Raw genomic sequence first — 16,424 nt, 5'->3', positions numbered from 1 at the left:
GAGCAGCAGCAGAGTCCCTGCCCATCTCTGCGCCCCACCCACCCCCTCCACACCCCTACAACTGGCCCCGCTCTGCTCTGTGACCGCCTGCTGCTGCGGCAATGAAATTCACCGGACAGGCCTGTCTTGTGTGGTGCCTCCACACGTACTTACCACGCGAGTTACAGAAATCCCCAAGGGCCACGACACACCAGAAGAGAAGGGTGTACGTGGCTTGCACGCCCACGGCTCTTGCCAGCATTTGCATTAGCTGCCGAATTAACCATCAGGAAGAGAGGAAACAGAACCGCGGCAATGCCAGATTTGCTGACTCGCTTTTCAACTTTAAACTGAGCTCAGCCCGGCCGGCGTGAGCCAGGAGGTCTCGGTTCGATTCCCGGTCAGGGCACACGCCCGGGTTGTGGGCTCCATCCCCAGTGTGGGGCGTGCAGGAGGCAGCCAATCAATGACTCTCTTTCTCAACACTGATGTTTCTATCTCTCCTCCTCTCCCTCTCCCTTCCTCTCTGAAATCAATAAAAACTTATTTTTTTAAAAAAAGAAAGAAACTGAGATCAGTCACTGGACAGAATGAAGTTAAAAAGACACCTGGTGATTCTGCAACATGAAACCTAGTCCGACCTAGTCACTGGGTTTGCAGAGGGCACTGACAGAGAGGACGAGGGGTTGTGTCACGGGATGGAATCTTCCGGAAAACAACCATGAATGACAGCATGCTGGCGCACAGACAGAAAGCAGGTTTCCAAGAAAACTGCACTGAAAAAAAAGACACACAACGGCCGCCTCGGGGCCAGATGGGCCTCCTTACTCGGAGGAGAGGGAAGAAAAGAGAAAAACGATGGAAAGAGATGGAGACACAGAAGGTGAGGGGTGGGCGGCGACCGGCTCTCCGTCCTCACCTTCTGGGCACCAGCGAAAGCGTGATAGTAACAGGAGACATAAGTCATTAGGGCGCGCTCGTCGGGCCGGGCCGTGTCTACCACATCTGCGTGGAGAAAACAAGGTTAACTGCCCCCGTGCTGCGCAGCGGGCTCCCCCGAGCCGCCTCTGGGGGCCGGAGCCGGGGACCTTCCCTGCACCCCACACGCTCACGTCCTGGACACTTGGGCTCAAATCAAAGACGTCACCCCTGTACAGGCACTGCCCCGCGCACTGCTAAGAGCCAATGGAAACGAAGGGATGGCCGAAGGGAAGGGCACCCGGCTCAGAGTAGGTCACGTCCACGGCCTGACTGGGACCTGATTCTATAGGGCGCACACGGCGACGGCCCCGGAGACTCCCATTGCTGTGCGCGGGGCGGCCGGGCCAGAGACCCTGCTGCAGGTCCATGCAGAACAGGTGCGCCCGCACACCTAGAGTGGGGACCAAACTCGAGAGGTTGTGGAGGAAACCAGGGAAGCAAGGTTCATGTCCTTTTAAAAGCACGAAGACAGCCCGGCCGGCGTGGCTCAGTGGTTGAGTGTCAACCTATGAGCCAGGAGGTCACGCTTCAATTCCCAGTCAGGGCACATGCCCAGGTTGCGGGCTCGATCCCCAGTGTGGGGCATGCAGAAGGCAGCCGATCCATGATTCTCTCATCATTGACCTCTCTCTCTTCTTCTCTCTCTCTCTCTCTCTCTCTCTCTCTCTCTCTCTCTCTCCCTCTCCCTCTCCCTCTCTCTCTCCCTTCCTCTCTGAAATCAATAAAAGTACATTTAAAAAAATAAAATAAGCATCAAGACAATAGGATGAGGCATTTCTGCAGCTTGTATCGCAGATGACAGTTCCAATGAGCCCCCAGAAAATTCCCACGTGGGGTGCAGAGACCAACACACAACAGGCGGTCCGGTCAGCGGCAGCCGGCGGGATGAGTGAGCTGGGGAGCGGCAGGAATAAGAGAAGTTAGGTCCGAGGGTCGGCGGCTAAGACACGAAGGCTCACGAGGGGGCTTGGCTGGGCGGGTGGGCTCATCACAGCGTCGCCACACGCCTGTCAGTCAGAAGATTCTCATGAGAAGGTACTCTACCAAGAAAATAATATCGCTTTGGAGAATTTCCCTGAGCCATTCAAAAAGATGAAGGGAAGTAATGGGAGACGGGGGTGTGCCACAGGGAGGAGGCGATGAATAGCGTGCGAGCATCCCATTGGCTGCAAAGGATGCGCCGGATGGCGATGTGCCCCAACCAGGGCTCAGAGACCAAGGAGAAACTCAAGAACAAGAAGACGGACAGCAGGCCGGTGACAGTGAGCCTGGCTGCCCTTGACCGTAGACAGCAGGGAGGCACGAGCGAACGGGAAGATGAATGTACTAAATGGCAACAGTTTTCTCCTCCCTTTAGCATCTTAGTTATTTTTTAAAAAAATATATTTGTATTGATTTCAGAGAGGAAGGGAGGAGAGAGAGAGAAACATCAATGATGAGAGAGAATCATTGATCGGTTGCCTCCCGCCCTCCCCCTCCCGAAGATTAAGCCGACAACCTGAGCATGTGCCCTTAACAGGGAATCAAGCCCTGGACCCTTTGGTCCATGGGACGACGCTCTATCCACTGAGCTACACCAGCCGGGCAGTATCATGGCTATTAATTCAAGTGAGTAAACGCTGGGTAGTTGTTACCGTATGGACAGGTCAGGGAGAGGCCACACACATGCAAACTTAGAGAGGAGAGAGAGAGAGAGAAAAAGGGAAAAGAACCTTTCTTTGCTGCTTTATTGACTTTCTCCCTCGAAAGAGTTTGGAGAAACCCTAAGTAGAATTAACACCTGTAATAGAGGCGTTTGATAGATAAATGGTTAAATCAATAAATAGGTAAAACGAGAATCTTAACGGAAAGATCGATGTTTTGGCCCCTCAAAAGGTATGTGAAGTCCTACCCCCGATCCCTGGAAATGTGACCTCACTGGAAAGCAGGGTCTTTGCAGATGTTCCATTAAGATAAGGTCCTTACAACAGGGCTGGGGAACGTCCGTCCCGCAGGCCATACAAGACCCGAGAAATCCTTTGGTCTGGCCCTGCCACGGCGTTAGGGGTGAGCTAATGAAATGTCTGGCTAAGTCCAGCAGGCTCGTTTTTGAGTGGATAATTCTGTATGGCCCACAAATAATGTTATAATTACCCAAAAGGCCCTTGGCAGGGAAAGGCTCTCCAGCCCTGCCTTACAAAAAGGAAAGAGACAGACACAGAGGGAAGGCGGCCACGGAGGGACGGAGACTGTGGCGAGGCCACCCCAGCCGGGGGAGGCCTGGGCCTCCCGAGGCTGCGAGGAGCCAGGAGGGTCCTCTCCGGGGGGGAGCGTGGCCCTGCCAACACCTCGGCTTTGACTAGAGCCTGCAGAGCCGTCAGGGCAGACAGTTCTGCTGTGTTAAGCCACCCAGTGTCTGGGAATTTGCTACAGCAGCCGTAACGCAATCGCCAAAAAGGAGGAGAAATAGAAGATTGACTATCATCAAGTTCTTTGCTTTTCCCAAAAGTGCAGTTAGCGGAAGCAATGGGCCATCAGAGGATAATACTGAGAACAAACATGGCAGCACAGGTTCCTTGAGTTGGGGAACCTGAACCCTAACCCCACTTTTCACATCTCATCACCCCCCTCGGGAGCCAGGGCCTCGCGCAGAGCCAGTGCTCAGTCAGTGCCTGCTGGGGATGCGGGAGTCATGAGAACGTGGACGAATGAGTGAGCGGGGTCCACCTCTGTGCTCACACGGCCGCCCTGGGTACGACGCGCGGGTTCATCGCATAGAGAGAGCGCAAAAGGCATCGGAAACTGCCCCGCGGGAGGGATGCTGAACGGCAAAGTCCTTCGTTCCTTCCGACCTAGCGAAGCAACACTGAACTTGGGCGAATTACAAGGGGGACGCGAAAATTCGAGAGGCGCCATCTCCTTGTCTGATTCAATGCCTTCGAGTCGGAGGGAGGACTTTTTCCTCGGGGCGTCTTAAGCACCTCACAGGAAGATTTCTCTACTACACTTGTCTCTACGGGGTCAGAAAAGCTATGTTGTTAAAAAACTAAAACAGGACGTTTTTCTTTGAAAATCGCAAACCGGGAGAACCAAGATGGCGGCATAGGTTAACGCCGGAGTTTGCTGCTTTGAACAACTACTTCAAAAGTGAAACCAAAAAACGGAAGGGACATCACCCAGAACCACAGGAACGCTGGCTGAGTGGAAGTCCTACAACTAGGAGGAAAGAGAAACGCATACGGACACTCAGAGGAGGCGCAGTGCTGAAGTCAAATTCTGAGGTGCGGAGTGCGCGGAGCGGGCTGGCGGCGGAGGGCGAGGTTGGCGTTTTCAATCGGGAGGGAGTCGCAGACTCTGAGCACCAGATCCGGGCGAGTCTTTAGGGACCCAGACTCAAACGGGAGAAGCGGGACTGTCTGGCTTCGGTCAGAGCGAGTGCAGCTTTCTCTCCGAGCTTTGCAGCGGGTGCTGGGACTCAGAGAGGCAGAGCCCCTGGGGACAGGACTGAGAGCCGCCATAACTGCTCTCTCCGGCCCACCCTGTTGATCCTGTGCGACCCGCCCCGCCCAAGCCCTGCACAGAGGATTTGCCGGATAGCCTCAGGCAAAGGCTAGATTAGCACCTCCCTAGAGGACAGAAGTTCTCTCACTGCTGACACTCATAGCTGACTCTCATAGCCACTTGGCCTGGAGGTCAAACCCTCCCTGGAATTAGCTACAACAATCAAGATTTATCTATAAGACTGTGAACAAAGACCACTAGGGGGTGCACCAAGGAAGCATAACAAAATGGGGAGACAAAGAAACAGGACAAAATTGTCAATGGAAGAAATAGAGTTCAGAACCACACTTTTAAGGTCTCTCAAGAACTGTTTAGAAGCTGCCGATAAACTTAATGAGATCTACACGAAAACTAATAAGACCCTCGATCTTATATTGGGGAACCAACGAGAAATTAAGCACACACGGACTGAAATAACGAATACTATACAGACGCCCGACAGCAGACCAGAGGAGCGCAAGAATCAAGTCAATGATTTGAAATGCGAGGAAGCAAAAAACATCCAACCGGAAAAGCAAAATGAAAAAAGAATCCAAAAATTCGAGGATAGTGTAAGGAGCCTCTGGGACAGCTTCAAGCGTACCAACATCAGAATTATAGGGGTGCCAGAAGATGAGAGAGAGCAAGATATTGAAAACCTATTTGAAGAAATAATGACAGAAAACTTCCCCCACCTGGTGAAAGAAATGGACTTACAGGTCCAAGAAGCGCGGAGAACCCCAAACAAAAGGAATCCAAAGAGGACCACACCAAGACACATCATAATTAAAATGCCAAGAGCAAAAGATAAAGAGAGAATCTTAAAAACAGCAAGAGAAAGAAACTCAGTTACCTACAAGGGAATACCCATACGACTGTCAGCTGATTTCTCAACAGAAACTTTGCAGGCCAGAAGGGAGTGGCAAGAAATATTCAAAGTGATGAATACCAAGAACCTACAACCAAGATTACTTTATCCAGCAAAGCTATCATTCAGAATTGAAGGTCAGATAAAGAGCTTCACAGATAAGGAAAAGCTAAAGGAGTTCATCACCACCAAACCAGGATTATATGAAATGCTGAAAGGTATCCTTTAAGAAGAGGAAGAGGAAGAAAAAGGTAAAGATACAAATTATGAACAACAAATATGCATCTATCAACAAGTGAATCTAAGAATCAAGTGAATAAATAATATGATGATCAGAATGAACTGTTGATTATAATAGAATCAGGGACATAGAAAGGGAATGGACTGACTATTCCTGGGGGGGAAAGGGGTGTGGGAGATGTGGGAAGAGACTGGACAAAAATCGTGCACCTATGGATGGGGACAGTGGGTGGGGAGTGAGGGCGGAGGGTGGGGCGGGAACTGGGAGGAGGGGAGTTATGGGGGGGAAAAAAAAGGAACAAATGTAATAATCTGAACAATAAAGATTTAATTAAAAAAAATAAAAAATAAAATAAAAAAAAAAAAAAAAAAAAAAAAAAAAAAAAAAAAAAAAAAAAAAAGAAAATCGCAAACCAAAGCATCCTCTTTTGACCAGCGCCTCTCTCCATTGTTTTGCTGGTTTTTCTTGTGTGTACGTGCGGGATTTTTAAAAATAATTTATGAACAAGCTACTACCTGTTCCTCTAATACTCATTGAGGAGCCCTAATGCTCCAGATGAAACCTGGCAATAAAGTTTTACAAATCCCCGGGCGTGGCCACCGCACACGCAGCCCCCGATGGCGTCCGTCCGCCCCGGCAGGTGACACGGCGTCTCACCTTCCGCGTCCAGCATTTTGGGAATGTCCAGATGCTTCTCTGCAATCTCCATGGCCAGGTTGATATTTCCCACCGGGTCGTCCTGCAGGGAAAACGGCACATGCACGTGTTTAGAGATGTGGTTTTGAACATTTAGAAAAATGATTCAAAAAAGCCCACACAATCCACACCCACTGCAATTCATAACACGGAGGCCCTGCGGGTGGGAGGGACCTGGCCAGGCATTTCCTCTGGGCAGGATCTGGAAGGTGTCTGTGGAGAATGAGCCCGACACCCTGGTCTTAAATGCACGAAAGCACAGGGTGAGGAGCAGGAAGCCTGCTCTCGGTGAGCACCTGTCATGGACGAATGACACTCCGTCTGTCTGTCTGTCTGTCTGTCTGTCTGTCTAGTACAGTCCCCTCATTTTGCAAATAAAGAAAGATCAATTGGAAAATTTAGACACGGTCGGTATGTTTGCAACATTTTAAAAGCTCAGGGATAAAATATACGCTTTGAAAAGCTGAGCAACTCTGGCCGATCCATTCCCTTAGGCGACCTTCTATCACAGTGCTGTGGTCCCATCCCAGGAGGGCGGTGAGCAGGTGACAGCTAGCACGGGCGTGCCAGCCAGGACACCAACAGCCATGCACGCCACACAGGTGAGGGCAGCATGCAGAGGGGCGGGCTCCCCCAAACACAGCAACAGGGTATGAGGGGCAGCTAAGCGCACCAGCCACCGGGAAGTGGCCCTGCCGGGCATTGGGGGGTTGGGGGGGGAACCGCCCGTCCTAAACCCTAAGCCTCAGGCAGAGCAACTGTCCCCGACAAGGGGGACAGGCCCGGTTTCTTCCTCCAGCACAGGTCACACTTTTTAACCTCTTTGAAAGGAAGCGTTTGAGGACTGTGTGAAACGTCAGCCCGCAGAAGCTTAAGCTTAAAGGGAGAGTGAACATTTCCTGAGTTAGGTTTTCCGAAGAGAGCAAACCCGCAATCACATCCTCCCACTCCGCTTCTGAGGCGGCAGCTACGACCTGCGCCCACAGGGAGACGACTATGAAACGCCCTCGTGTGGGAGGCAGGTTAATCCGTGCTCAGGGCGAGGCCCGCAAAGGCCAAGGGCCTGGAGAAGGCGGGAGGGTCTGGCCTCCCCCTAATGCACGCTTCCCTCCTCGCGTCCACCATCGAGGGATGTGACCTCTCACACAGACCTTCAGCCTCCTAGCAAGTCAAGCCCAAGCAACAATACTTGATTTGGGCAAAGAGGGCGGCTGGCGTTGGGTCCTGTCCTGCCCTCGAGGTGACAAGGAGCACTTCCCGCGCCCAGCTGTGTTCACGGGGGCCAGCCCCCTCCACCCCGCCTCTGGGGGGCTGCGGGCTGCATATGGGGGGGGGGGGCTGCGGGCTGCATGTGTGGGAGGTGGGGGGGCTGCGGGCTGCATGTGTGGGAGGTGGGGGGGGCTGCGGGCTGCATGTGTGGGAGGTGGGGGGGCTGCGGGCTGCATGTGTGGGAGGTGGGGGGGCTCGGGCTGCATGTGTGGGAGGTGGGGGGGGCTGCGGGCTGCATGTGTGGGAGGTGGGGGGGCTCGGGCTGCATGTGTGGGAGGTGGGGGGGCTCGGGCTGCATGTGTGGGAGGTGGGGGGGCTGCGGGCTGCATGTGTGGGAGGTGGGGGGGCTGCGGGCTGCATGTGTGGGAGGTGGGGGGGCTGCGGGCTGCATGTGTGGGAGGTGGGGGGGGCTCGGGCTGCATGTGTGGGAGGTGGGGGGGGCTCGGGCTGCATGTGTGGGAGGTGGGGGGGGCTCGGGCTGCATGTGTGGGAGGTGGGGGGGGCTCGGGCTGCATGTGTGGGAGGTGGGGGGGCTCGGGCTGCATGTGTGGGAGGTGGGGGGGCTCGGGCTGCATGTGTGGGAGGTGGGGGGGCTGCGGGCTGCATGTGTGGGAGGTGGGGGGGCTGCGGGCTGCATGTGTGGGAGGTGGGGGGGCTGCGGGCTGCATGTGTGGGAGGTGGGGGGCTCGGGCTGCATGTGTGGGAGGTGGGGGGGCTGCGGGCTGCATGTGTGGGAGGTGGGGGGCTCGGGCTGCATGTGTGGGAGGTGGGGGGGGCTGCGGGCTGCATGTGTGGGAGGTGGGGGGGGCTGTGGGCTGCATGTGTGGGAGGTGGGGGGCTGCGGGCTGCATGTGTGGGAGGTGGGGGGGCTGCGGGCTGCATGTGTGGGAGGTGGGGGGGCTGTGGGCTGCATGTGTGGGAGGTGGGGGGGCTGTGGGCTGCATGTGTGGGAGGTGGGGGGGCTCGGGCTGCATGTGTGGGAGGTGGGGGGGCTGCGGGCTGCATGTGTGGGAGGTGGGGGGGGCTCGGGGCTGGACCACATGCTGGGGGGTGGACTGGGGGGCCGACCTTGTTCAGCTTGGAGTAGTCAATGAGGTCGGGCCGGTGCCGGTGGATGAGCGCGCAGAGTCCCAGGCCATCCTTCCAGCTGCGCCGCGTGAAGAAGAGGAGGACACGGGTCGATGTGAGCAGAGAAGGCAGCAGGGTCTGCACGGCCGGACCTTCATGTCCGACTTAATGCACTCAGGCCCCAGGGACCTGGGCCCCTTCCTCGAACACCAGTCTTCATCCCGGGGTCCCCACGGACTGCCACCCCCTGGGTGTCCGCTTCCCACGTTCAGCTCCGGGCCCCCCTTGCCTGGCCCCCTCCCCATTGCCTCCTGGGCTGGTTCTGGGCTGGGAGCACCGGGAGGGACAGGAGGAAGACAGCTGGCGCCTCCGTCACTGTCCCTCCATCCCGACTGCTTCCTGCCCCCTGCCTCCAGGCTCTGTTCTGGCCTCACCCAGGGCTGCTGACCCTGACATGCCCAGCACACAGACTCCTCCCAGGGTTCTCACACTCCTGGGAGGCCACTCTTGGTCCCAGGTAGCCTCTGTCCTTCCTCATAAAGCAATTTTCAAAATATACTCTGATTTATTTCAGAGAGGAAGGGAGGGGAGGAGGAACATCCGTGATGAGAGAGAATCATCGATGGGCTGCCTCCTGCACGCCCCGCACTGGGGATCGAGCCCGCAGCCCGGGCCTGTGCCCTGACGGGGAATCGAACCGTGACCTCCTGGTTCAGAAGTCAATGCTCAACCCCTGAGCCACACCGGCCGGGCCCCTACTTCACTTGAATTCCAACACACGAAGCTGATTCGGGAGCAGAAGGACCGGGGTGTGGCCAGGCCCTGGGATCGCAGACCTGCTTGGTCTCTCCTCCCCACCGAGGAGCCATCCTGCCCTCGCCCAGGTGGGGCGCAGGCCCGGGAGGGCGGCTTCTCACCCCCCACGTCCTGAAGGCCCCGGCTGGCGCCACATACCACCCACCCACTCACTCACTCACTCAGCTGTGTCACCAGCATCCCCCACCCGAGTCGCGTGGTTCCCCTGCGAAGCCCTAAACCTACAGCCGAAGTCCTGCTACAAACACGAACGCCCTCAGCGAGAGGCGGACACACACGCGCCCCGCCTGGGGCTCCCCAGCAGGCGAGGACCCCGGCCCGAGCCCACCTGGTGTGGAAGTTCTGAATGTTGACATTTCGGTACGGAGCGGTTTTCCGCTGACACCACAGCAGCAGGCCTTCCTTGGCGGAGGTTTCTGCAACGACAGCCAAGAAGTGTCCCCGGGGACACGCTCACCGCGTCACTGGCCCAACTGTGGCTCCGTCCCAGGGGCCAGCGCCCCAGCATCCTCCCCCTCGCCCTCCGGGCGCGAGGACAGAGAGGAGCCTGTGCCTGGCCACACTTAGGGGCTCACGGCGGACAGGGCGGTGCGGCTGCGGATTATGACGCCACACACCTAAAACCAGACCTCGGGGCCCTGGGGACGCAGCTGCCTGTGAAAGCTGTCTACGTGTACACGGTTCATGACGCCACGCACCTGTCACTCGCCTCCTGCGCAATTTATATTCTTAGGGAAACGGAACTCACAGAGGCCACCTGTCCCAAAGGTGTACCCTTACCCAGAGATTTTGCACTGAAGATTTTTATTAGTGAATTTCAAGTTCAGCCACTTGAGTTTTGACCAGGTTAACCCCCCCACCCCCACCGCCCCACCTCCACCCCCACCCCCCTATGTGGCTCAGACTCCTGCTGCTGGGAGAACAGAGCAGGCATGGATGCCCCAGCTGCCACACCCCTGCCCTCTCCAACCACACCCCTGCCCTCCCATCTGCCTCACCCTGGCCTTCCCAGGTGCCACACCCCCGCCCTCCCCAGGCACACTTCCTCAGGCTGCCCCTCTCCACTGCAGAGCGACTCTTCCTCCCCAAACCCTCCCTCCTCTTCCCCAGCACGGGTGTCAGCCAAGTGCTTTGGCCTGAAGGCTCTCTCTGGCATCATCTGCTCTCTCACTTCCTCCTCCACAGGCCTTTCCCCAACAAATCGCGTACATTTCTGTATGGACTGAATGTGCTCTCCCTGACCCCCCCAAAAAATATCCATATTTGAAGCCCTAATCACCAGTGATGGTATTTAGAAATATAGCCTTTGGGAGGCACTAGGGTTAGATGAGGTCACAAGGGTGGGGCCCTCATGATGGGATTAGTGCCGCTCTAAGAAGAGAGATCAGAGTGCTTGCACGCACATGCACAAGTTCTGTTTGTCTGTCTCTCCTTGCTACGTGAGGACACAGCAAGAAGGCAGCCATTTATCACCCGGTCGAGGGCTTTCAACTGTGAGAAAATACATGTCTGTCGTATAAGCCACTCGGTCTGGTATTATCAACAGCGTCTAATGTCGCCTGGCACTTGCTTCTGGCAGATCCAAACGGCTCCTCCAAGCCACTCAATTATGATAAATAGTTCAGATTTTTCTTTGACCTAAAACCCAGTTGAAATAAACAGTCCCCAAGTCTCCTGTGCTGGAAGAATAATTTGAATGATTCCCCTGCTCGTGTCTCTTGTCTAGCAAATTCTTGCTAAGGAGCAAGAGGAAGTTCTCAGACCTTATTAGTATACTAGAGGCCCGGTGCATGAAATACGTGCACTCAGGAGGGTCCCTCAGCCCAGCCTGCACCCTCTCGATGTCCAGGAGCCCTGGGGGAGGTCTGACTGCTGCAGAGGTGGAGAGGCTCCCACCATTGCCGCTGCACTGCGCTGGCTCAGTTGGTGGGACCGTCCACCGGTACCCCAAAGGGTCCCAGGGTCCTTCCTTCAATCACGTAGGTGACTGTTCGCTTTTATGCCACCAGATTCAAGCTTTAGCTTGTAAGCTCCGCTGACAACGTGCTCCAAGTCTCTTGACGCAATCCGATTTTAACCCCGTCTTTACCTTCAACTGAAATGTCCTGGATGGCAAAGCGGAGGATGATGGTCCAGATCATGCCCAGCGTCATCTTCACGTTGCCGTCCACGATTTCTTTAGGGGAAGGAAAAGCCGACAACAGGCTAGAGTAAAGGTAACACAACCAGACCCTGCAGTGTTCCTGTAAGTCATGCTTCCCGTACGTCTTGGCTTCAGAGCTACTGGAAAAAATACGTATGGAAAGACCAGCTTATGTTTCCACAGGTGTTGAGGTGTGCCTAGTTAAAAATTCTTAACCAAACGTCTCCTGTTTAAATGAATTCTGAGTTAATACCAAGCACAGGGCTTACCTAGGCGTAATCACTAAATACAGTGCCCGAGTTTCCAAAGTGTAAAGATGAGATGAGCTAAAGTTCTAAATACACTTGTGCCCCTTTTTCCTCGGGGGGCACATTCCAAGGACCCAGTGGATGCCTGAAACCGAGGACAGTGCTCACCCCTAAACATCACACCCTTTGCACGTAAGGGATGCACTTTCTCTTTGGCGCATCCGAATTGCCAGCGCCACTCCCTGCGCGTTTCTGGGCCATGACTAAGGGTGACTTGAACCCAAGTGGACCCGAGAACCACTGGGCCAAGTGACTGACCGGTGGGGAGCACAGACAGCGTGGAGATGAGGGACAAAAGGATGATTGATTCCCATCCCAGAATGGAGTGGGACAGAGCAAGACTCGCCACACTACTCAGAACGCTGTATACTTTAAAATGTATATATTGTTGCCCAGTTGGCATGGCCCAGTAGTTGAGCGTCGACCTACAAACCAGGTCAAGGTTCGATTCCCAGTCAGGGCACAGGCCCCGGTTGCGGACTCGATCCCCAGTGTGGGACGTGCAGGAGGCAGCCGATCCATGATTCTCTCTCATCATTGATGTTTCTATCTCCCTCTCCCTTCCTCTCTGAAATCAATACAAATATATTTAAAGAAAATAAAACTGATATGTTGTTTATTTCTGGAATTTTCCATTTAGTATTTTCAGACCATGGTTGACCGTGGAAAGTGAAACGGTGGACATGGGGGGACCACTGTAGTGACATAGAGAGCACAGGCTCATGGTCAGCCTGGTCCTGCCTCCAGCCCCCGGCTGGCAGGTTCATGGGGCAGGTTCATGGGGCATGTGTGCATCATGGGGCAGGTGTGCATCATGGGGCAGGTTCATGGGGCAGGTACGCATCATGGGGCAGGTTCATGGGGCAGGTGTGCATCATGGGGCAGGTTCATGGGGCAGGTGTGCATCATGGGGCAGGTTCATGGGGCAGGTGTGCATCATGGAGCAGGTTCATGGGGCAGGTGTGCATCATGGGGCAGGTTCATGGGGCAGGTGTGCATCGTGGGGCAGGTTCATGGGGCAGGTGCGCATCATGGGGCAGGTTCATGGGGCAGGTGTGCATCATGACGGGCAGGTGTGTCTCGGCTCCTGCCTCACTCACAGGGATCCCTTTCTCCTCTCGAGAATAACAGGTCACTTCCTTCCTATTGATTGGTTCTCACCGAGCATCGTTGGGATGCATACATTCTGTCTCACTCCTGTACTCTGAAGAGGACGGCATTACATTCGCCTCTATTCTCTTTACAGAAAGCCCTAGAGCAGCGGTTCTCAACCTTCCTGATGCCGCGACCCTGTAATACAGTTCCTCATGTTGTGGGGACCCCCAATGTCATTGTTACAAATTGAACATCATGAAAGCATAGTGATGAATCACAAAAACAGTATGTAATTATATATGTGTTTTCCGATGGTCTTAGGCGACCCCTGTGAAAGGGTCGTTCGACCCCCAGGTTGAGAACCGCTGCCCTAGAGCCTGGCCCGCCACTCAGGGCATCGTCTCTGCTCCGCTCTCTGTGCTCGGAGCCTGGCGGGGAGCCGGACCCACGCGGGCACCCAGCGCAGGCCCACAGCCCCCGCGAGGCCCCCGCGGCCGCTCACCTTCCGCCCCGATGGACACCAGCTTCACGCCTTTGCTGGCGATGTAATCCAAGGCTTTGTTCACGTTGGCGATTTTGTGGAAGCGCATTTTTCCCCGGTCGGGCTTGGGCAGCCGCTCCCCTGTCGGATGAAAGCCGGTCAGTGTAGACAGAGAAAGCAGCCCCCGCTGCAGAATCAAACTGCCAGCATCCCGCCAGGCGGGTGGCTCAGTGGGTGAGCCTCGACCTCTGACCCAGGAGGTCAGGGTTCATTCCTGGTCGGGGCACGGGCCTGGGTTGTGGGCTCCATCCCCAGTAGGGGGCGCGCGGGAGGCAGCCGATCAGTGATGTCTCTCTCTCTCTTACTCTCTCTAATCAATACAAATATTTTTTTAAAAAAAGCGGAGAGAGCAGCATGGGGCCGCCATATACGTCAATTTTCCTTCTACTTTGTTACGCGGTGGGTGGTATAAACACTACCCTAAGGTGTCAGTTGTGAACAGAACACACTCCCTTTTCACACAGAACAACCCCGGCCGACTGCCCCTCCAGAGGCTTTCCTTCCCAACAGCTCCGCGTTCTTGCCCAGCGGGCTCCCAGGGAAGGTGTGCTGCAGCCTCTGTGCCTGGGCCACGCCTGCTCTCACGCAGACGCACGCTCACGCAGATGCACGCAGACGTAGACATACGCTCACGCTCACGCAAACTCACGGTCACGCACATGCACGTACGCAGACGCACGTACATGCACACGCACGCTCACGCACACGCAGACGCACGCTCACGCACGCAGACGTAGACATATGCTCACGCACACGCACACGCACGCTCACGCACGCTCACGCACACAGATGTAAACATGCGCTCACGCACACGCAGACGCACGCTCACGCAGACGCACGTACGCAGACGCACGCAGACGCAAGCTCACGCACACGCAGACGCACGCCCACGCACGCAGACGTAGACATACGCACACGCAGACGCACGCTCACGCACACACGCAGACGCACGCTCACGCACGCAGACGTAGACATACGCACACGCAGACGCACGCACGCAGACGCACGCACACGCAGACGCACGTACGCAGACGCACGCACACGCACACGCAGACGCACGCTCACGCACACACGCAGACGCACGCTCACGCACACGCAGACGCACGCTCACGCGCACACGCAGACGCACGCTCACGCACACAGACGTAGACATACGCTCACGCACACGCAGACGTGCGCGCACACGCACGCACATGCGCTGTGCGGGGTGAGGCGCCCACAGACCTGAGATGACCTCCAGCAGCAGCATGAGCTTCAGGCCGTTCCTGAAGTCCTCCTCGATGTTCTCGATCTGGGTGCCGGCTTTCCGCAGGTGCGAGTTGCACCAGGCCGTGAAGGTCTGCAAGAGAATGTGCGGCTCAGCGCGGGCTCAGGGGCACGCGCGCCATGGGGACATGTGCAAACCAATTTGCAATAATATCACACAGGGGCACACGCTCCACGGGGAACACGTGCGTCTCGGCACGGGCACACACTTAACAGGGAACACGTGCGGATCAGCACGGGCACACACTTAACAGGGAACACGTGCGGATCAGCACGGGCACACACTTAACAGGGAACACGTGCGGATCAGCACGGGCACACACTTAACAGGGAACACGTGCGGATCGGCACGGGCACACGCTCCACGGGGAACACGTGCGGATTGGCACGGGCACACGCTCCACGGGGAACACGTGCGATCGGATCAGCACGGGCACATGCTCCACGGGGAACACGTGCGATCGGATCAGCACGGGCACACACTTAACAGGGAACACGTGCGGATCAGCACGGGCACACTCTTCACGGGGACCACGTGCGGCCTCTCATGCGTGCTGAGGGGGGTCTAAGAGGCTGGCGCTCCTTGGGCATCAAACAGAATGTGGTGCAAGAAATGATTTGAGGCCCAAGGACAAGGTTTTAGTAAAACGTCCTCTTTCGTAGACCCACACCTTTTACTGGGTGCACCAACCTGAGGACCTTTTGCCGTCAGTTTGAAAAGAAACCTTCTGAAAACCTTTTGTATGGTAGGGAACATGAACTAAATCAGGACGCACTTACACAACAAAAATCAGCCTGCCTGCTCAGATGTCGTACTTTGGAGCAGAGGTGGGTGGTGTGGTGTAGCGAAAAGGGGAGACGGGAGGGACCCCTCACCCTAACCACGCATAACCCTGGAGGAACAGCAGTGTTAAGTTAGTAACTAAGCCAGTCGAACCGATTTGCAGCATCAATCACTAAAAAATCCATAGCAGCCTTGGCTGGCATGGCTCAGTGGTTGAGTGTCGACCTATGAAACAGGAGGTCAGGGTTCGATTCCCGGTCAGGGCACATGCCCGGGTTTCAGGCTCCATCCCCAGTGTGGGGTGTGCAGGAGGCAGCTGATCCATGATTCTCTCTCACCATTGACGTTTCTATCTCTCTCTCCCTCTCTAAAATCAATAAAAGTATATATATACTTTTAAATTAGTAGCAGTGGCAACAAGAACCTCCTGACACAGACCTGGACTGCAAGACAATTAGACAGGGCCCTGCCCTGAGGGCTCGGGGTGTAGTCAGGTTAACAAATTTCCCGCGATCTTCAGAGGAGAGGTGGGCGGCATACGAAGCGGCATCCAAAGTCATTCTGTTTACTTTTCAAGCGTCTTTTAACTTGGCTTCCACTTGGGCACGATTTCCTGCCAGAACCAGATTAGAAACCCTCCTGGCAGCTGCGGGCTAAGAATGCACACTGTCCCCGAGTCTCGCAACAGCTGCTGGGCTCGGGAACAAAGTGCCCGCAGGCCACACGGGCGGAGGCGCACCGACAGGCCCAGTTAGAGGCGGAAAACGAACCTCTCCAAAGCAGGCTGTTCCAGGGACGACCACAAGCGGACAGTTTCCATAAAAATGTTTTTTAGGATTTTTCAAACCGG

At 55.6% G+C, this 16,424-nt stretch overlaps 1 protein-coding gene across 1 annotated transcript in view; it reads right to left on the bottom strand.

Annotated features, from left to right (window-relative positions):
* Positions 1-16,424, bottom strand: part of ACTN2 (actinin alpha 2) — a 46,032-nt gene that overhangs the window by 15,425 nt on the left and 14,183 nt on the right. Inside the window, 6 exon segments of the mRNA XM_059677754.1 lie at positions 6,246-6,327; positions 8,622-8,700; positions 9,766-9,853; positions 11,527-11,613; positions 13,486-13,605; positions 14,749-14,863. Coding sequence (XP_059533737.1) covers positions 6,246-6,327; positions 8,622-8,700; positions 9,766-9,853; positions 11,527-11,613; positions 13,486-13,605; positions 14,749-14,863 — 571 coding nt within the window.

The sequence above is a fragment of the Myotis daubentonii genome, chromosome 20 (genome assembly GCF_963259705.1).
Source record: "Myotis daubentonii chromosome 20, mMyoDau2.1, whole genome shotgun sequence".
Classification (NCBI taxonomy): domain Eukaryota; kingdom Metazoa; phylum Chordata; class Mammalia; order Chiroptera; family Vespertilionidae; genus Myotis; species Myotis daubentonii.
Note: the sequence above shows the minus strand (reverse complement) of the source record. Positions and strands in the feature narration are given on the sequence as shown.